This window comes from Rattus norvegicus, chromosome 6, assembly GCF_036323735.1.
Source record: "Rattus norvegicus strain BN/NHsdMcwi chromosome 6, GRCr8, whole genome shotgun sequence".
Taxonomy (NCBI): Eukaryota; Metazoa; Chordata; class Mammalia; order Rodentia; family Muridae; genus Rattus; species Rattus norvegicus.
The window spans coordinates 33,974,605-33,996,031 of NC_086024.1; the positions used below are offsets into that span (position 1 = coordinate 33,974,605).

General features: G+C 47.8%; 1 protein-coding gene across 7 annotated transcripts in view; it reads right to left on the bottom strand.

Moving 5' to 3' along the window:
• Positions 1–21,427, bottom strand: part of Klhl29 (kelch-like family member 29) — a 304,134-nt gene that overhangs the window by 168,683 nt on the left and 114,024 nt on the right. The window contains exon 1 of one of the 7 annotated variants that reach the window (XM_008764550.4): positions 6,127–18,240. The exons of 5 other annotated variants lie outside the window; for them this stretch is intronic. Coding sequence is in view for 1 of the 2 variants with exons in the window: in XM_017594070.3 (XP_017449559.1) it covers positions 5,644–5,664 (21 nt within the window). In the remaining variant the exon portion in view is untranslated. Of the gene's footprint in view, positions 1–5,643; positions 6,095–6,126; positions 18,241–21,427 lie in introns of those variants that run through there. One more of the 7 variants, XM_017594070.3, reaches the window with a different exon arrangement.

The window sequence follows — 21,427 nt, forward strand, 5'->3', positions numbered from 1 at the left end:
CTTTCAACTGCTTGTTTTCTCTACCACCTGGGGCAGATGGACAGCTGAGGGAGAAGGGGAGGAATGTGAGGGGGACGGAACACTGCCGTTTCCTGAAGCTGAGCACAAAGAGTTCTTTGGAAAGAAAACACAGTCATGGCCCAATCTCCCTACCCATGCAGAACCCCACACACTGGGGTCCATACCCTGGTTAACAGGTGACTCAAGGCTATGGTTTGAAGGTACTTGCTAAAGTTTGGATGTTGGACATTTATGCCCCAATGTGTTGGGAGGTGGAAGCTACTGGGACGTGTTTAGTTCATGAGGGCTTCACTCTCAGGAAGGGATTAATGACATCAGTGCTGCCATGGGCTAATGATTATGAGACAAAATGCTGCCTTTCTGCTCTCCCATCTCCCTTGTGCAGGCTCTCTTGCCCTTCTGCCTCGTGCCATAGGATGACACAGCACAATGATCCTCACCTGACACCCGGTACCTTGATACTGTATTTCCCAGCTTCCAAAACTATGTATGTGTGTATATTATATAATATATACATTGTACACACATATACACATATATGTATGTGCAAATATACATTTATATATATTGTGATGCTATACAATAATATATTATATACACATATGCATTATATTTATTGCAAACACATATAAAAATGCATATAACATATATATTATGCAATGCACATATACATACAACATATGTAATATATACATATGCTATTATAATATATACACATAACATATATAATATATTACATACATATACATAAGCATACATACATGTGTGTATGTGTATATATATGTATATATATGTGTATATATATATATATACACACATATATATATATATTCTTTAGCCATAAGGGGCAGCCAAGGTTGGACAGGAGCTCTGGGGGATCACTCCCACAGCAGATGCTTTGAGAAGAGTTCCCAGTCATCCCAAAGCCCATTCTGCCCTGCTGCAGTCAACCTTCAAATCTGTGCCTCCCTGTCCTGACCCCCATGTAACACTCCATGCTGTCAGCCTCGCCAGGATGGCCAGAGATAGATAGCACTGTGAACCACGAAGCTTCTGCAGAATAGGAAGGTGGTCAGTGTGTGTGAACACCTTGAAGTGTCTTCCAGAAAGCACATATGTGCATATAGAGGTTGATACGGATCCAGGAAATAGCCTTCCCTCTGAGCTCATTCCCTATTGATTGAGGGTTAATAGCGAGGCATTATTAGTTTAATTTCACAGTCTAATCAGTTTCCTGCTATATCGATTGAAAGACTTGGAGTAATTGTAATTGTGTGAGGCTGAAAGGCAGAGCTCCAGGCCGAAAGAGTAAAGCTGGTGGTTCTATGGGCTCAGACATATTCAAGAAAGCTCCTGGCTTTTCTTGCACACAGCTTACCTGACATGGGTCATGCCACTCAGAGGACACCTCCCCACAGACACCATTCTCTTCTTGGTGAGCCACAGAAGAGTGATGCAGTTTCACGGGCCCACTGGAAGGACTACAGTCCTGAAAACAGACCCTTGGCCCAACAATACACTAAGTCCAAAGTCCCCTTGAATGCCATTCCGAGCCCCGAACTGGCCCAGGGCCTCATTGCTAAACACCCTCTGTCAGCAGGGCCCCATCTGTGCGATAGAATTTTTTTTTGTCACTTTTTCAAATCAGAATAGAAACAATTTTTAGTCTATAATTATCATTTCTTTTCTCAACAGACAAATGTTTCCTTTTAAATTGTAGGGCGGAAAAAGCAAAGAACAACATTTTAAACCAAAAAGAAAGACTAAAATTAATTCCTTCTTTATAGAAAAATAAAATACAACAGCTCTAAGAAGCCAGGTTTTCTTTTTTTCCAAAAGAGCAACAAAACGCAACAGTGTTATTCATTACGGCTGGTTAATGTCCAGTTTTGAGAAGCAAGTCCCACAGGGACTGTGCTGGCACAGCCTGCAGACCACTGCTGGCTTCTGGTGTCTGGATTTTTCTGGACCAATCACATAAAGCCCTTAGTGTAGGGAACTGACATAGCATTTGAGATCCCCGGAGTCAGGTTTGAGGCCTGAGGTCTACCTAATTCTCTCCCGCAGCCTTGGCATGAGAGCTTACCATGTGTGCACCACTAATTTCCTTATCTTTACAATGGGGACCCTTCTCACCATACAAGGTTATTAAGAGCCGTTTGGTAGTTTAAAATCACTGAAGAAATCCTGCTGCCCTTACCTGGTGGTCAGCACTAACTCTGCTTGTTGCCCTGGTATGTGTACACCAGTTCTGTGCTCAAAAGTCCAGCAGCCCCTAAGACCTGCGGACCTTCTCTAAGCCAGCAGACTCCTCTGCTTTGTATATACACAACAGGGGAGCTACTGACAGGCACTCATGTGTCTGGACAGCACCCCAGTTCCTGCCCCTGAAGCACAGAATTGTGTTAAAGACTACCTATCAATAGCAAGTCACATTTAAGGAGCTCAAAGAATTTTCATGGGGCCAAGGCAAAGCGTGCTCAGATAGGGGAGAAGAAAGGCAAATACAGACACTGTCTGTCTGTCTGACTGTGTCTGTCTGTCTATCTCTCTCTGTCTCTCTCCCTCCTCCCTTCTGTGTGTGTGTGTGTGTGTGTGTGTGTGTGTGTGTGGTGTGGTGTGTTTAATGTCTGTGGTCTAGGAGTCAGTGTTAAGAAGTTGGGCTTCAGAATTATAGGACAGCAAATGACTAATGGCCAGGATCCTACTCCCATCCTCCAGACGCATCAACAGGGACTCAGGTCTCACACGTCTCCCCAAACACATTATACCAGTGCTTATGGTTGCCGCTGATCCAATCAGGTGAGCCCTCAGCATAAAACCCCTGTGGGCTCCCCGTTCCCAGAGCTGTACTGATAAACATTTAACACCCAGCTGTGGTCGCGACAGCAACAAAGACGGACAAAACCCACCCTGTCCCTGATTAGAAGCGTTCACTGGCTTCCGTGGCATAAATACTACCAATGTGATGGCCCAGAAGGTGAAGCTGGGCAGAGACGTTAACAATGGGCTCACAGAAGCCAGTCCGGCCAGCTCTACTCCCCGATTCCAGCTCATTACATGTGAAGAAGCTCTCTAAGCCTGATGCTGCTTCAGCTGAGAGGACTCCAGGACATTCTGGAGGGTAGGGAGCAGAGCAGCCGCCAGGCTGTCACACCACTGTGTGTCTGCATTGACCCCCAGAGGCACTGCCTGAGTTCTCACAACCTTCCCTAGAATTCCTTGGTTTTCACACTTGTTACTGCTCTTCTTACCTCACAGGTCTCTGTGCTGGCACAAACTTGACACATAGACTATTGTTATCTGAAAGGAGGGAGCCTCAGTTGAGAAGACACCTCCGTAAGATCCTGCTGTAAGGCATTTTTAAAATTAGCGACTGACGGAGGAGGGCCCAACCCATTGTGGGTGGTGCCATCCCTGGCTGGTGGTCCTGGGTTTTGTAATAAGGCAGGCTGAGCAAGCCAGTAAGTAGCATCTTTCCGTGGCCTCTGCACCAGCTCCTGCCTCCAGGTTCCAACCCTGTTTGAATTCCTGTCCTAGCTTCCCTCAGTGATGGATGTGGAATAAATCTTTCCCTCTCCAACTTGCTTATTGCCATTCCTCATAGCAATAGAAACCCTGAGTCTCTGAGGAGCTCTCCGCACCAGAGCCTTGCATCTCTTTCCTCCAAGGTCCTGGTCATGATTTTCCTGGCCATGAGTGCAGCTTTTGCAACCCCTCTGCTGGCCCTCCTGCAGTTCCTGCCACTGCCCAGTGTCCTTCCAGGGCACACACCGAGCCTCTTTCTCTATAATTTCCTGAATACCCACAGTACTCTGCATTTGTAGGTGACAGCGCTCATGGGTATTTCTCAGCTCCTCTGTGTGCTCTGTGCATTTTCTTTTCTTTCTTTTTTTTTTGGTTCTTTTTTTTTTTTTTTTTTCGGAGCTGGGGACCGAACCCAGGGCCTTGCGCTTCCTAGGTAAGTGCTCTACCACTGAGCTAAATCCCCAGCCCCGCATTTTCTTGATATAAAACAAAGACTCTGGAACCTTCTGCTTCGTGACTCAACTCTCCTTATGGTAGACTTCTAATTCAAGAAATCTTCCGGAAATGTCTTTACCTCCTGGCCTTTCCCTGCCTGTCAAAGCAGAGGAAGCTAGCATCGGTGTCAATATCCATGTTTAGGGACAAAATAACTATTTTCCCAAGAGTCTTGGTGATGTCACTTGCATGGCCAGACGGGACCAAAAAGATGGAGTTACCCGCCTCCTGGTTCTGCTTGGACACTAGGGAATGCAGAGGCTCTGTTGTCTTACACATGCTGACCTAAGCTGCGGCTGAACTCCGCCGAAAAACTGGCAGGGACTGGAACAGAGACACTGGATCACTGTAATGAGCCCAACAGGTGGAAAAGACAACTGGGTACTGTGTACCTGATCGCTTTCTAAAAATAGCTGGGGGCCCTGGCTCTGCAGGCTCCCTCTGAGCAGGGCCCCATGGCTACTTATTAAGTTTAGAGGAGGGAGACAAGACTTTGTTCCAGTACCTTCCCCTTTCCAGGCAAAGCAGACGCTGCCCCTCATAAAAGATCTAGATGGGGTTTGGGAACTGGCCCTGAATCTCCTCCCTTTTGGCTGTGTCTTATTGCATAGGCGGAAGGAACTGTCCCTGAGCTACTGGGTCACGTGGGAGAGGGAAGGAGACAGGGCATGAACAGATGCCAGTGAGCTCTGGGCAGTACTTCTTGGCCGAGGGACCTGGGAACACAGACATTCTCCTCAGACCAAGGCACTGACAGCATCAAATAGAAATGCCATGCTCTGCGGTCATGTGGTAAGTCGGAAAAGAAGAAAGGCGTCTTCAAGGCCAATCCCCGCCATCTCCCCTGCCCTCCAGACTGCAGGCTCAGGAAAAACAGTGGGCGGTGGAATAAAAGGGGACTTTTCTCCCAGGCCAGGCTTGGCTCTAGCTCGAAGCTTCAGAGTCCAGGTTCCCTCAGGCCCTTTCCTCCCTCCTAGGTGTCTAGACAGGAATACTTAGCTCTCAGCCGTAGAAGTCAGTCATGGATTTGGCCTGAGTGCCAGCAGGAGGGCTGTACCTGGACCACTTGGCCATGCTCTGAAGTAACAGTATGGATTCTTACTCGACCACTACGTCATCAAACCAAGTCATCAATAACCCTCGTGTGGATGAAAAACATAGTGCAGAACTTACTTTTAAACTCCACCTGTGGAGAACGAGGTGTTTCCCCATTCCCTCTCCACCCCATGGTTCTGCTTAGAAGCCAGGGAATGGAGAAGCTCTGTCTTCTTGTAATATTTCCAGGCCACACCTGCTCCTTGTACTCTCAAGTCCCTCAGAGACTTTTGAAGTGAGTGTTCTTATTGAGACGTTGGAAAAGACGCACAGCAAGTCCTGTCCTCTAGGGCTATCATGACACCAGCTAGTAGCAATGATGTCCCTCCCATGTCTGGGTCCCTCCACCTGCTCTAGCCCCTCTCCGAGTCGAAGGCCACAAACACCAGATTACACGTTCCTCCTTTCTCAGACTATAGTGAGATCGGATTGCCGAAACGGGACACCCGCCCTCTCCTGCCAACCCTGGGCCACACTGGCACCAGTGCGCGCACGGTTACCCACCCATGAGCCGTGAACATCCATCACCGTGACTCACGGCTTCTCTTCCCCTTGGCACCTCCTGATCCAGGGCAGCTCGGCACATCACTTCGGGGTCAGACACCTCCCATCTTTCCCGGTGCTCTTAGCTGGTGAAGCAGGCACGGGGCCTGTGTCTCTTCTACCCTCTTGCCAGCTCTGGGTTTGGTGTAGTGGAAAGAGATGCAGATAAAAGCTGAGCACTCCAGTTTGGGCGGGCTCTGCTACACCCTCGTACAAGGCAGACAACCACCTCCCTGGCCTGGTGAGGCTTTCTTTGCCTCCGAGAGGTGAGGAGGAGGGGGAGAAAAAAAAAACCCTGAGTGAGGAAGGGTTTCTTCAGAGTAAAGCTTTGACTGAAGAAATCCATTATCATTAAAGTACAGCACTGAGGTGGCCAGGCAGACTCCCCAACAAGAGGCACGGCTCTGCCTCCACCAGCTTTCTCTTTTTGAAATAAGTACTTACTTCAAGGTTCCCGTTTTCTCTTTGGTCAAAGGAATTGCAGAAGTATGCCAAGCCCCAAGCAGCACAAACAGCAAATAATCGCTTAGAAGAGAGGCTTGTAGAAATGAGACTTTGCTGGGGACAAGGTCGGCTGGCAGGCTTGGCCTATAAATCACTATGTTCTCCTCGGCTTACTGGCTCACGCTGAGAGATGAACTCAGTCGGACTCTGACATTTCCTAGCGTCTTAGACGGTGCCTTGCACACAGTAGGCTCCTACTCATTGTGGGACTGAATAACTGCAAAGGTAGCCAAGGGGGCAAAGCCATGTCCACTCAAACTAGACAGTCGCTATTTGAAGCCTAGGCGAGGGACAGAATCCAAATCAGACTTGGCTCCCGTCTGCAGCAAGTGGGCGGCTCATTCTTGCCAGCATTAGCTGAAAGGGATTCTGGGGGGAGCCCAGGGAGATTAGAATTAACGGACTTACTCTATTATGTTGCATTGGTGATAAGACTGAAGTTCTGGGATTTTTTTTTTTTTTAAGACTCCTGCGTTCTCTGGTTTTCCTCATCAGCGTTGGCAAGGGCCTGAGTTAGCACGCATGCCCTTTGCTTTAGAATGGAGAGAGGATCATAGACGGCGTGGAAATTTGCTCTTCAGATACTCTGTCCCCTTTCTGCTCTCCCCGTGGGACGTGGGTCACCTGCTCACAGATGTGTTGTGCTGTCTTGGGCTGGCAGCCAGGTGGCAAGTGTCCTGGGTTGGGAGTTTTCTGAACAACATGGACATTGATACAGATACAGGTAAAGGAGTGAGTGGTTGTCAGAATACCGGGCAGTTCAGAAGGCCCGTGCTATCCCAAATCCCTTGTTCTGGAAAGGAACTTTCTCTCCTCCCAGTGTCTATAAACACCAGAAGGCAGGCACGGAATTCTCACACCCTGTTCTCTAGGGACAGCTCCAGCCTTCGGCATGTCATCGTGACACAGGAATGGTAAGAACAAGTCCAGCTCACACATCTCCATACAGCTTGTCCCATCTGTAGGGTGGGTTCGCCCTGCGTAAACCTCGGGGGCTGCTCTGGGTAGCATGACCATTTGACAGGGGCAGGGCGGGGACTGATAGCGGAAGGCTTTACTCTATGTGGAGAGAGTTGACTCTGTCACCATGCAGAATAACTATGAGCTAAAGTCAAGCATGAGCTGGAAGAGGCAAGGCTCCCTCCCCAGAGGCTGGCCATTGAGGAGTGAAGGGAATCAGGTTAACTTGTCTTCCTGTCCAACCTGAATGACTCTGTGACCTGCCTCATAGCTATTTTCTGATTAAGCCTTTTAAAAGAAAAATGTATTCAGAGGTGATTGCCCATGACTCTAATCTCAGCACCTGAGAGGCAGAGACAGGCGGACCTCTGAGTTTGAGGCTAGCCTTATCTACAGAGTGAGATCCAGGTTACTCAGGGAAACCCAATCTTGACTTTTTTGAGTATCTAATATGTTCAAAATGAAAAATAGTCACTTTACAGATGGGGATAGAGCTTAATAGTAGAATGCTTGCCTAACACATGTGCTGGATACCCAGAACTGAGAAAAGAAAAGCAAAGAACCAAAAAGACTCCTTTGTTTATTCTAAACATACCCAAAAGCCAAGGAGCCAAAGCCCTGGAAGAAACTACCGAAGGATGTCTCGACGTCACAGTATGGAAGCTTGGTGTTTGTTCATAGGAAAGCATCCCCTGATTACTCACACCATGAGAAGCGTCTGTACAGAACTCCAGTGAGCAGGTCCAGAGAAACTGAGAAGTTGTTGCTTCAGGTAAGAACAAGGACCATAGCAAGCTTAAAAGATACAAGGAGAAAAGATTCGGGAAGTCTGTGAAGAGCAGGCACGCAGTTCAGCAAGCATAGCCAGCTTTGGCCATTTGGTTCAGGGGCCAATGTGCTAACCATCTCTCCAGACTCCAGAGAATCAATGTATAACAAACGCTTCTACTAAGGCAATGGTCCTTTAAGACTGTGGGTTTCTGAATAGCCTTGGTATCCAGTCTCTGACATTCATCTCAAGAAATGGGGACCAAAGCTGTTCCTTCCCTAAGTTGGGGAAGCAGGGTACTGGAAGATGCTGACTGCCTGGCTCCTGTAGAAGCTATACCCTGTGCACAAAGTACTGAGGATGAGGGGAACAAACAGAGAGCTGGTTCTCTTCCTAAAAGATCTCCCCAGTATGGCTAAACTAAAACTCTAGATCTTTAATGGGAGTAAAAAGATGACAAAGTAAAGAGAAGCCAGAAGATGCGGGTGTCGGTGTGGGGAGGCAAGGGAGGTACAACCCCTATTTCCTCAAGACCCATCCCGGATTCCAAGTACTCAGTGAGGGGCTTGACGGGGTGGATCAAACTTCAACCTCCAAGCTCCGTTGCAGCTGTAAAAACTATTGACTGACGATGGATCTTGCACAGGCGTGAAGGGGCTCTCCCAAGGCTACACATCTCATAACCAGGGTTCAGACGCTGAATTATCTACTTTAGAGCCAGATCAGCAGCAAGAAGAGCAGTCCAGCCTGAGCAGGCTCGGGAGTGAGTGCATACCTGCTCAGCCAACTCTAATGCCAGTAAGTGAGCCTAAAGGATAAGCTATAGCTGGTTGCAGCTTCAGTGTACTGGGGGGCAGGTAGGGACTCTGAGACCCCTTGGCGAAGTCATAGCATTGGTCTTATTAGAAGTTTTCTTACATGGTTGAAAGAGAAGAACCTGAAAACTTCCAGTGGATGGAACCCTACTCCCAAAAGCTCTGCGTACTGAGGCCCCATCTCCTACAGGTGGGCCAGCCAGGAGGGATTGGGCCCAGGGCCTTCTGAGGGTCCCTTTTGATTGCTATAGGAGAGTCCCTTAAGGGAGTCACATGCACCCACCCCCTGACATTTAACCTGCACATGACCCCATCATAGGCTCTTGCCCCATGTTCCAGGCAGAAGGAATTTTCAACATACAAGACACCACCATATATATATTTCTTCTTCTACCCACTCCTGTTGACTCTAAGTTCAGGGCAGTGAAGAAAATGTCTGTGAAGATGGAAACATCCGAGTGAGCGACACGGGGGCTGTGGCAGTATTTGTAATGTGGAAACAAAGAACCATTGTTGAAGCCCTCTGTCTGTGCCACCTCAGCTTCGGTGGGCGATAATGTAACATTTTTAGTGGTCATAATATCCAGAAAGGGAAAAGATGCAAATGAATGGAACTTTATTTGGGGGTGAGGGGTCTCTTAATACTGGGGCTAAAGTTCCTTCTGCTAAAACACAGAGATATCTATGATAGGAACTTGTCATAATAAGAAGTGTATGAAAAAGTGGCCTTAAACAAAGGAAAACGTTCACGTGGCTGTGACTCAGCTCAAGTGTGGGGTATGTAACTAGTTTCCTGAAGGAAAAGATGCCTGGCATTAATCACCAGCTCTTGCTTCCCCCAGAGGGTTCTGTTGGTACCACAGTCTTAGGGCCCAGGAAACAGAGACCAGGGCAGTGGCCTGAACCTTGGCCTCTCACCAGAGGGGGGAATTCCAGGAATCCACTCACAGAGTTCAACACAATATGCTCTGTTCTCAGTGCCTTCCTCCTCCCAGGAGGCTCTGCTTCTGTTGACAGTAATCAGTGAACCCAGAAGGCTAGATAGAAAGGTCCCTCAACCCCTCTCCCTGCAATGTTCCCACTCCACAGATAGGGCAACAGCAGGTGCTTGTCCCAGGTCCCTTGAAACTGTGAAGGCCAAAGTGGGCAAAATGAACACAGCACACATCCCCCAGGGTACTCTATTTAGTACCATCTAAGTGGAGTTCAGCAGTTCTCAATCTGTGGATCACATATCAGCTATCCTGTATAGCAGATATTTACATTATGGTTCACAACAGTAGCAAAACTACAGTATGAAGTACAACAAAATAAATTTATGGTTGGGGGTGGGGGTGGGGGTGGGGAATCACCACGACATGAGGAACTGTACTAAAGGGTTGCAGCATTAGAAAGATTGAGAACCACTACTTTGGATAGATGGGTGGACAGCAGTCTATCTAATGAAGCTTCACTCTCTTTTGGGATGTTCACCTTCAGTGGAACTGGGAGGTTTTCAATTCATCCTGGTCTCTCTGTTACTTCTTTGCCTTGCTTTTCTCCAAGGCTTGGTGGGTGAAATCCCAAAAGGGTTAATATTGACACCTTCTCTGATGACAGATCCCACGTGGGGTGACATATCAGGGCTGAGTTCATCATAGCTTGCTCTTCTGGGTAGGCCTGAACTGGTGGTGCTGTATCAGGCTGTTCTGCCCTGGCCAGCAAAAATTATTATCAGATACCATAGAGGTTGGTTGTATGGACTGAGCTTGGAAGTGGGAGAACCCTGAGGGGGGGGCAATGAGGGTCTGTGGTGGGGATCCTGGAGAGTCTCAAAGGCTGACAAAAAGGAGCTAGACTTTAGCTATGAAAAGGCCCTAGGTGGGAGGTTGGGGACTGTATGGGTATAGGCCTGAGAGGAACCCTGAGCTGGAGATTACACTTTAGGTAGCACTTGATGCAGGATCCTAGAGCTAGTTCTCTGGAATTGACTGGCATCAGAAGGGGCCCAGCCTTTGCCTGTCACAAGGACTGACCACAAGAAGTCACTTCCACAGAGTATTTCCCAAAGGACTCCATGGAGATGCCACCTGCTTCTGACACCTGGAACATGGCACCCTCAACCACATTCTGGGGTATCACCTGATTCATCAGGAATGGAGCTTGGAGTGACTATGGTGGTTAGGGGCTGGATGTAACTCAGGATCAGGGATGTGTGTTAGGTGCACAGCTATGTGTGTACCCAGTGAGGACCACAGGATGTCACAAAGGTCTGAGAGATGTTCTAGGCCTTGATGCAGATCTGACAGTGTTGAGGTACCAAGCATAGCACACCAGGAAGGGTGTCAGTGGGGACTGGGCTGCAGGGAGCCTTCCCCAGGATGGAGGAAATATATAGCTATCCTCAGAGAGATGTCAGGACCCAAGTCTTGGCAGGATGTCCAGGTTGTCTTTCTAGGCCAACAAGAAGTCATAAGTACAGGTCTGAGTAAGACAGGGGGTATGGCAGACAGAGGTGATCAGGCCTGAGTCTACCTCAGCATTTGCAGGAAGCAGCTCCCCAGTTCTTTACAGCTTCATTTGAGCTCCCCAAGCCCTGTGGCCCAGATACTGACCCTTCCAGAGAACAACTGTGTTCTAATACTAGCCACTTGTAAGGTGTGGCAGGCATGGCTTGTGTTTATTTCCAAGTAAGAAAAATAAAAATGAAAAATGTTTCCCTCAGTCTCCCTCCCACAAAGAATATTCTACAACTCCTCAAGGGTCAGGGTCAAGGTCAGGGTCAGGGTCAGGGTCAGGGTCAGGGGCAGGGGCAGGGGCAGGGGCAGGGTTACTTGAAGAAGAAAGGAATCATGGACCACCTTTAATGGCTTCTCCACCACTTGGCATCAGCACAGAGTTGCTGAGGAAGAGTTTCAAGGCTAAGGCCAGGGTTCACAACAGCTAAGCCTGTGTTCCTGAAGACTGTAGATGTGATGGGAAAGTAAGTTCTTAGCTCACAAAACTGCATTTCAATGTTACTGCAGCTACTAAAAGTCACAGTTACAATTAGTACTTCTATACTAATCCCTTTTGAACATTGTTCATGTGACATATCTTATCTCATTGAACCTGGGATTAAATACTCTGAGATAGATATTCCCAGTATCTCCATGTTGTAGATAAGAAAACGGAATTAGAGGTAACAAATGACTTTTTCATAAAGTAGCCAATGGGGTCAAGTTTTGAACCCATATAACCCAAGGGAAAGAAATGGGCCAACTTCACCCTTCTATCTACTGGCATCTAATCTGATGATACAATTGTTCCATGATACTGTTGTGTGTGTGTGTGTGTGTGTGTGTGTGTGTGTGTGTGTGTGTGTATGTGTGCGCGCGCGCACGTATGTATATGTATATGTGTGTATGTATATGTATATGCATATGTGTGTATGTAGGTGTGTGTGAGAGGGAGGAGAGAGAGAGAGAGAGAGAGAGAGAGAGAGAGAGAGAATGCACAAAATTTGGTCTGGAGGAGAGAGAGAGGCAGTAGACTAACAGGGGCCAGCAGACTGGACCTGGCCATGAGAGAAGCTGAAGCAGAGAGAGGAGAGCACAGGAGAGCAGAGAGAAGGGGAGGAGGAAGATGAGACAGAGAGGAGGGGTGGGAAGACAAAGAGAACAGCATAGCTGAAATACCAGGGTTATAATGAGTGGCTGGGGTGGGGGAGGGGAACCCATTAGCTGGAGGAGCTTAGGGTAAGGGAGGATGTGAGATGGGCTCGAATGCCAGCCTGGACTCTGAAATGTGTGACAGGTACTTGTGATACTGGGGAAGCCTGGAGGCTGGCATGCATGTGGGTATGCTAATAGGCATCACGGCAAGCCATTTGTCCCCTTTGCCTTTTGGAATTTGGAGAAATAAAGAGTTTGCTTTGGACCTGACAGTTAGCTACATAAGCTCAAAGACTGGAACACAGGAGCGTTTTGAGAAAGATATTGTAACTGTGTTTTTCAAGGGGTGGGAGTGGGGCCAGCATCTTTTACATAAAGAGGTGGTGCATAAGCTAGAAGTGACGGTTCCTTAATGGCCATCCAGTCACCAGGCTCTGATGACACATGGAAGCACGAACGTAGTACAGTCTCATTAGGAGAAAAACCAAAACTACACAGCAACCCACTATCTGCTCGGCTGGAAAGATGGGCAAAGAGTCTGGAAGGCCAGGAACTCCTAAGTTCATATTAATTAGGTTCTTTAAAAACATCATACTGTTTATGTTTCTGAGTTTCAAGGAGGGGGAAAAAGGGCAGCAGATGGCCGGAGGAGAGCAACCGAGACAGGGTTCTATTCTCTTCGTGCCCACAGCAGCCTGGGAAGAACATGGTTTTTTGGATGAGGCTTCTCTGTGGACTGTGAGGCCTTTGTGCTATGAAGCGGCTGATCTGTGTAATAGGCAGGCTTGGTGGAGAGGTTCCTGCTCTCAGGACGGCTATTACCTCCTCTGCCTCCCCTTCCCTGGAGCCAGCCTTGGTGTGGATGCTGAAAATGAGGTTCTGCCTCCACAGCCCGGGAGGTCCTTCATCCCTGTGCCACCCCTAATCAGCCTAGTAGCATACGACAAGCTGGGGTCTGCTCGCTAATTCCTCATCTCCCCAGCGCCCAGACCAGGCCAGGACTGGAATGACAGAGGATTTGCTGGTTGTCCAACTGGCCTCAGGGTCCACTTCCCAAGCTCTTGCTCATAAACAGCACGCATTCTAAATCCACTGCCAGGCAGCCAGCTGTCTGCAACTCAGATTATTCTTTGCTGTGGAAACAAAGCCGACTGCGGTCACGAGGTGCCTGACTCGACCCAGGAGGTGGATATAGCTGCAGTCTAGTTTGCTGAGCCATGGTGCAAGGGTGCCTGCAGTGCAGGTAGGAAGAGGGAGAGAAAGCGGGTCAATGACTCAGTGAGTTTTGATTCCTGGAACCGCTGTAGAGATGGGAGGAGTAAAGTGACTCCATGTAGTTGTCTGACTTTCACATGCATGATGTGACATTGTTTTCCCTTCTCTCTCTCTCTCTCTCTCTCTCTCTCTCTCTCTCTCTCTCTCACACACACACACAATAATAATTGATGATGATGATGGTGATGGTGGTGGTGGTGGTGGTGGTGATGGTCATGGTGGAAGAAGAGGAAGAATCATGTCTACTCTACTTGTTGGTGCCAGCGTAGGCAGGACGCAGAAGGGAGGGAAACTAAGAGTAAACAGATAAGTCATGATGCTTTGACTTGAGAAGCAAAACCGTTGAGCTGGTGTGTAGGATGCTGGCCGACTGACCCTGCCCAGGAAACTTCAGTGGCACCTCCAGATTTGAGGGTCTAAGTCATGTCCAAAGGAAACTTGGGACAAATGTCTGTCACACTTCTTAGTATGGCAAAGTGATTGCTTGCCTCTAAGCATTGAAAATACCTGGTTCAGAGCCCATGCTGGCATCCTGGCTCCTCTCGGCTTTCCACTTGGCTCACTCTGCTTCTACCCTAAACTTCTGCTCCTGGACTCTCCTACCCCAGCGTCTCATTCCTACACAACCTGCCATTTCAGCCCTATGCCCTCTGCCTTCCTTTCTGGTCCCCTCCTCTTTTGTCTTCTCCTCTTCTTCCTCTTCTCTTGCTCCACGACCCCGTCCTCTCATGGTCTGGTCCAATGTACTTGTCATGTTCAGTCTACTGCTTCCTCTCCCCGCTCTGGATTCTTCCAGACGCCTCTGGTTATACTCTCCTTATATCTACAATAAACACCTTCCCCTCCGACACACCTTGGAGCATTCATGTCCCTGCTTTATATGTCTTGGAAGTGTAACCCTGCCTTGGCTTCTCTCCACATGTCTCTTACGCCTCAGCTCCAAAGACTAAGTCGGGCAGGGGTGTCCATATGTCATCCAGAAGCTCAAATTTAGGAGCTTCAGAGAACCCTTCTCAGCACTAAGGTGGGATAAGAGACCCTGCTATTCAGCTCAGAGTCTAATTAATGCCAGGGTTTGGGTGCTTGGACTAGAAACCCACAGCTTCTGGCTTATAGAACTGTTTTATTTATTTATTAAATAAAACGGGTTTATTGAATAAAGCACACAGGTCTGGTTCCAGGCTTTGCTGGGGATACATGTTAATCAGTGCGTCAGACCCACTTACTCATGGAGCGGCTAAAGAAAACAAGCTCCCAGTTAGATGCTGCTTGGGGCTGTAATTTCCTAGGCAATACTTCCTCCTTGTTCTAAAAGAGGGCTGAGGTCCTTGGGGAAGACGGCTGTACTGGGGCCACTGATGGGCTCGATGAGACATTATTGCCTTTATGCAGAGGGAGGGCCTGTTCTGTTGGCGAGCTGCCTATGAACTTGTTCTAAGCCAGCACACAATTGCAAACAATGCCATGCTGAGCTGCACCCTGCCCTTCGCATGCCGTTTCGAGAGCTGCTGTCGGTTCTGTTTATGACTTCATTCATGGGAGACCTTCTTCCATCGGGCATTGTGCAGGGTCCTGGGGCTGTCACGATGGGACAGACAGCAGAGTATTCAGACCTTTCCAGGGGGCTATCAGGGGCTTGTTGCAATTGTGATAAGAATAATTACAGAGAAACATGGGTGTTACAGAACAGGGACGAAACGTCCTGAAGGCCTGTAGCCACAGAGGGGAACAAGCTTCTTGGAGGAGGTGAAGCCTGACTTCAGCAAGGTGAGGAGGGGGATGGGTGTCCAGTGCAGAAAAGATATGGTTAGTGATGAAAACAGAGTGGGAAGGGTTTAAGTAAAGGAACAAAATAGACAGGGTCATGCCTCAAACTGCACAATCACAGACAGCCAGGGGAGGCGGGGCGACACTGATGAGTATCTCAGGATAACTGAGAGCTAATAAGAACCTTCCCTAGGGCCGGGATGGTCAGAATGGAGAGATCAATATTCTGGAGAAATATCCAGAAGTGATTCTGGTGAGCCCTGGCAGGTGACTGGCTCTCACGTTCACTCATTGATTCATCAAGTACTTCTTGAGGACCTATGCCTACCAGGCCACCATGGATTGGAGGCAGTGACCCACCACAGGTGAATCCTAGCTTGTACGTTTGAGGGAGCAGAGAGCTGGTATTGAAATGCAAAAGAGATGGAGAAAGCTAGGGGAGGAACTTCAGGGAAGTCTTTAGTGGGCGTGCAGGAGCGTGAAGCGTGGGCCGGCTTTAGATAGTGGATATAGACAGGAGTGAGCATTCCACACTGGAGAACCAAGTAAGGAAAAGCAGTAAGAACAGAGGCTCATGGCCAAAGAGCTTCTGCCAAGAGAAAGACTAGATCCTATTTTTAGAGTCTAGGGGCCTTAAGTAATAGTAAACACAGACAACAGCCCCAAGCACTGTCCTCCCCTCCTGTTTCATTGCACCAGAAAGAAATTCAACGGCATCTCTTTGCTAGCCAATGATGGCCGTGCATCTTAGGCTGTCAAGCAAGTAGCTTCTCAAAGTTTGCAGAACGAGGAGCCAAACTGCCGCTGCCAGGTGTTCTTGGATCCTCGGGATCAGCAAGCCTCACCTGCAAAGCCCGACGAGCACCCTTCAGGATAGGCCACCGAGAAGGAAGAGCATGGAGTAGGCAGGGCGTTGCGGGAACCTTCCCAGCTCCTTGCCTGCCTACCCCATGCTCTGCTTCCTGAATCTACTTAAGGCTTCTCAGATCAGGACTTCCTGGCTCCAAGATTCCCTAGATGTTGCTATCCCTTGCCAGGTCTCTTGGAGGTACCTGGAGGGCTTCGAGAAGGGTGAAAGCAGAGAGTACAAGGCAAAGTTCCTCAGATGGCCAATGGGCAATTGCTCTCCGGAGGCTCCGCAGCCCCACTCCCCTGTAGCATAATTACAAATGTCTCCATCCTTACAAACCCTTCCTACGCACTGCATAAAGGAATATAATTCCTGGCTGTCCAAATTACAACAGACCATAACACACAAAAGCAATAAACACAGGTTCTAACAGCAATAAGATACCACTTATCATAAACAATGGTATGTGTGCGCATGTGTGTGCATGCGTGTGCGTGTGTATGTGTGTGTGTGTTCGTGTGTGAATGTGTGTGCGTGTGTGTGTATATGTGTGTGTATGTGTGTGTGAGTGTGTGCGTGTATGTGTGTGTATGTGTGAGTGTGTGCGTGTGTGTGAGTGTGTGTGCGTGTGAGTGTGTGTGTCTGTGTGTGTATATTTGTGTGTGTGTGATGTATTGTGTTCCAAGCAGGTTTGGCACGACTCTTTAAAAGATTTGGTTATTCTTATTTTTCAAGCCAGAGTTGCTGGCAGTTGGCTGACGTCAGACAAAATTGCTCAAACGCAGCAGATTTTAAAAATAGGGCCGTGGTGGTGTTAAGACAATAATAATAGAAAATTTGGGGTAGTTGTAGGCTGATGTGAAGCTCCCAAGATAGGGCCTGGGCCTCTGCCTCACGCTTCCTAAGTGAATTCTCACTTCCGGATGCCCAGCACTTCTCCCACTCTCCTCCTCAGTGATGGAGGAGGAGGAGACGGGTAATTGGAGTGGGCTGAGTAACAGTCTGGCTTGTCGAGTCAAGCTGTGCAATGTACCCATTCTGGCCTCAGTTGGCTCTTGCGGCTAGATTCTGGCAGAGTCCAAAGCTAAGCTGAAACGGCACATCTGAGCTGCGAGGTCTGCGGGGAGCCTCCCCCTCCCCCAAATAAAAGCTTGCTTTGTCTGGCCTAAGTGACCCTTGACTTCTTGATTTTTGCAACTCTATCTACTGTTCAAGGAACAGAGGCCCAGCAGCAGGGCATGAGATTAGGAAGCAAGGGCAATTCTCAGGTCAAAGTAGATATTCTCAAGCTGGATTCAGAGAAACCCAAGGATCGTAGACAGGCGTTTTAGTGACCCCTGAAAGGGCTACACCTGCTTCACCTAGGGAATTGATTTTATTTATTGTCAGGAGTTGGTTTCCATGAGATTGTTTGGGGAAAGACTAGAATTAATCTTTCAATAAATTCCAGTAAATTCTGCTTCTGACCTAACCCCTCCTCCACTGAATTCAATATCTCCCCCTGATTTTAACAGCTCAGGGATGAGACCCTGGGGTCAGAACAGACACTCTGATGCTCTTATCCTCGCCTTATTCGAAATCACTGTGTTCTAGGTCCAATATGGGAGACAGTGGCTAGCCTGCTCCAAGCTACCCTGGTGATAACTCCGGGACTTGATTAAACTGAAGGGAAAGAGTACATTTGGAAATTTCTCCCATCTCATGAAGCTTCCACATGCGCACTGAAGCTGCATCTTCTGGAATCTCTGGGGACCTTAAAAGAGACCCCTTTAACCAACACCAGTCCCTGGGCCCTGGAGATTGAAAGGGACACACATAGCTCTGTACCAGCTGACATGTAATTTCAGGTTGTGAGGCAAAGCTCTCTGTTCTTAGCTTGGAGCAGAGAGCAGAAAGATCACTGAACTATTCAGATCCCGATAAGAAAAATGGATTTGTTAGTGACTGCCCAGTCCTCCGAGAACAGCCATGATATCTTGCTTGCAGTAAATTCTCTGAACACCACTTGTCTAGGTGGAAAAAGAAAACGTATTGATTGTTAACATTTACTGAGGATGTATATTCTAGGTGCTATTTTAAACTCCTTCCACAATTAGCTGGTTTAACTCTCCCCAGGCTGGGTGACAGTGTTCTTACATTAGGTGAACATCTGTAATAAAGATGGGGGAAACTGAGTCACAGAGAAGTTAGTTTGTGTGCTGACATGGGTGTGAACTCTGTCCTGAAGCGCACAGAACTTGGTGTGCTTTCTACCTGTCTACACGCATTCTTTTCTATTGCAAGCCCTGCCAACCTTCTCTCTGTGAGGTTTCCTCAGGTCTGTGGTGGCTGGATCAATACGTGTATACAAAGACAGGACAAATGCCACTTAAAACAACAGCATTGACATTCTTCATCATTCAAACCCTGGCTGGATACTGTTCACTGGTCTCCCCATCTCCTCCCAGCTAACTCTCTCCCTCTCGAGACAGAGGTTGGTCAGAGTCTGAGTCATGCAGAGCATCTGAAACCATCAAGGTGGCAGGTCCTTGTCAGGCGTTGATGTGCCATGCTCTGAGAGCACATCCCCAGACAGCAAACGCCGATTTCAGAAAATGCAAAATTTGCTTTTTGATAAAGACAACGTTGTCCCTGTCTACAAATGTTTCTAGCCCTCAGCCTTGAATCCTTCCTACGTGGACACTTGAGGAACATGGTGTCTCTAAGCCTCCCAGCTCTTCTGGCGACCTTCCTCCCTATCTTCAAGGTGCTGTGTCTCTGTCATGCATCCATTGGCCACTCCAGCACAGGAAGTCTTATGTTTCCTTTACTTGTCTCACGAGGGCTTGTTTCCTCATCCAGAGAGCAGAACCTCTGTGAACACCTGAAGTTCCCAGAAAAATGTCAAATCGTGGTCTACATTCTTATGAGTTTTTTTTCTTCTCCTCCATTTATGTGTGTGCTGCTTATGTATGCATGTGTGTAGGCCCATGCCCACCTCTCTGAAGGCCACAGGAAGATGTTGGATGACCTGCTACCATTCTCCCTTTGTAGTTTGAGATGGAGTCTCTCCCTGAACCTAGAGCTAGGCTAGGCTAGCAGGCAACAATCCCTAGTGACTCTCCTGTCAGGCTCCTTTAGTACTAGGGTTGTAAGTATGAGCATGAGAATGGCCGACTCTTTACATGGATGCCAGGGATTTAAACTCAGGTCTTCATGTTCGTATATCAAGTGCCCTGACATTAGAGACGTCTCTACAATCTCTCTTAGAGGCTTTGTTTGTTTGTTTTTTAATTATTTATGTTTTTAGTTGTGAGCCTAGTCTTTAATGGCTGAGCAATCTCTCCAGCCTGAGACTTTGCATTTAGGGTATGTGTCTTTAGAGCTCACATCCCTCTCTCTCTCTCTCTCTCTCTCTCTCTCTCTCTCTCTCTCTCTCATATCTATCTATCTATCTATCTATCTATCTATCTATCTATCTATCTATCTATCTATCTATCAAATGCTTTAGAAGCTTCTGAGCTTGGCACTGCGGTAACCTTCAGTAGGAAGTAGTCATGCTGCCATTGTGAGCTTTCTTATCTGCCCTCCAGAGGACACCTTTCTGTGGAGTTGGCCCTCTATCCCATACTCCTTTGCTGTGACAACTCTAGTAAATGAACCCACCATCCACAGCAGATACATACATTTTTCTTTTTGGTTTCTTTTTTGCCAAGCTATTTAGTTGCCTTTATCCATCACTGGAGTTTTCCTACTGCCCTGCTTGGCTCAGCAGTTGGACAGACTCTATATGGTAGCCCGGTGTTGGCAGAGAAGATGGCTTGACACGCCATCTCTCATCAGCCCTACACCTGTCCACCTTCGGTTTCAGCCACTGACTTCTCCCTGAGGGCAGAAGTCATTCTCCTGCTAGAGCTCCAACCTTTCAACACTCAGCATTTACTACAGCCGTTATTCATGCCACCTCCTTGGGCAGGGTGTGGTTGCCCTTCCAGTCTGCTAGATAAGCCCAGTATTATCACCTATAAGGATAGGCTGCTGGCGATCAGTGCCCTGAGGGCAGACTTTCCAGAAGGTGACACCTTTGCTAGTCTCTGCTTATATCTGGGAGGTGGTGAGAGCCACAGCAAAGCTGCTCAGAGTGACAGTCCAAACCACAGTGACCCACACTTTGCCTGTGATGGCCTTACACAGTAGCAGGTTTTCAACAGCATAAGTGCTCAGAGCCAGGCGTGGTCAAGCATGAGGTTCCTGAAGCCATACTTACATTAGACTCTGGGTACCAAACAAGAAAGAGACTCCACATCAAATTACAGCAACCATAGCGGGTGTTGGTCACTGGTTACTGGCTTCTTCTCCATTGTCTTTATAGCTTTGGGCTACACTCAATTCATCCTCAGGATGAGGACTAGAGTTAAGCTTTTGGAAGGTAAGAGTTAAACCAGCTCTTTGGTCACTGTCACGAGGCCTCATGCTATATAAAGGGTCTTTGGGACATTCAGCTTTTCCTCTTCCTCATTTCCTCCTCCCCTCGATCTTGTTTTCTCCCTAGGGTATGGATGGTTTTGGAGCCGGTATGATTAACTTCACTTGGGCTACAATCTCAGGAAGGAATGGAATGGAAATCATTTTTGGAATATAAATCAAGTAAGATTTCCAGTTGAAGTTATTTAAAAGAAATTAATTGACTTGTACTAGCCACAATACACTGATAAGAGTTCATTGCTGAGTCCGTCAGGAGTAATGAAAAAAAAAAAACAGTTAATAAAATTCAGCTGTCAAAAGTAGCTTGCAGTGACTCTGGAGATGTCCCACGGCCCCTGAGTTACAGGGGCCGAGGTGTTCAGGTCTGCAGGAGCAGGGCTCAGGCTTTACTGTATTTTTCTTTTGTGCGGGATTACTTGAGTTTTAACACAGTGAGATTCTTAGGGCTGAGACTTTTTCCCAAGCTGCTTTGTATTTCTGTATAGCACTAGGCACATATTAAATCACAGCCGAAGGAAGGATGCTGTCGAGATAAGGATGTTTTTGCATTCAGTGGTTCATTTCCCTTTTCATTTGAAAGGCCTTCTAAAGAGATATTTCTCCTCCCCCTTATCGACTGTAATGACCTTAAGGAGGAGGGAGTGGCAATATTTAATTAAAGACATCATTGGCTCCTCTCTTACATGCTCTCAAATCCATGGATGAGGAT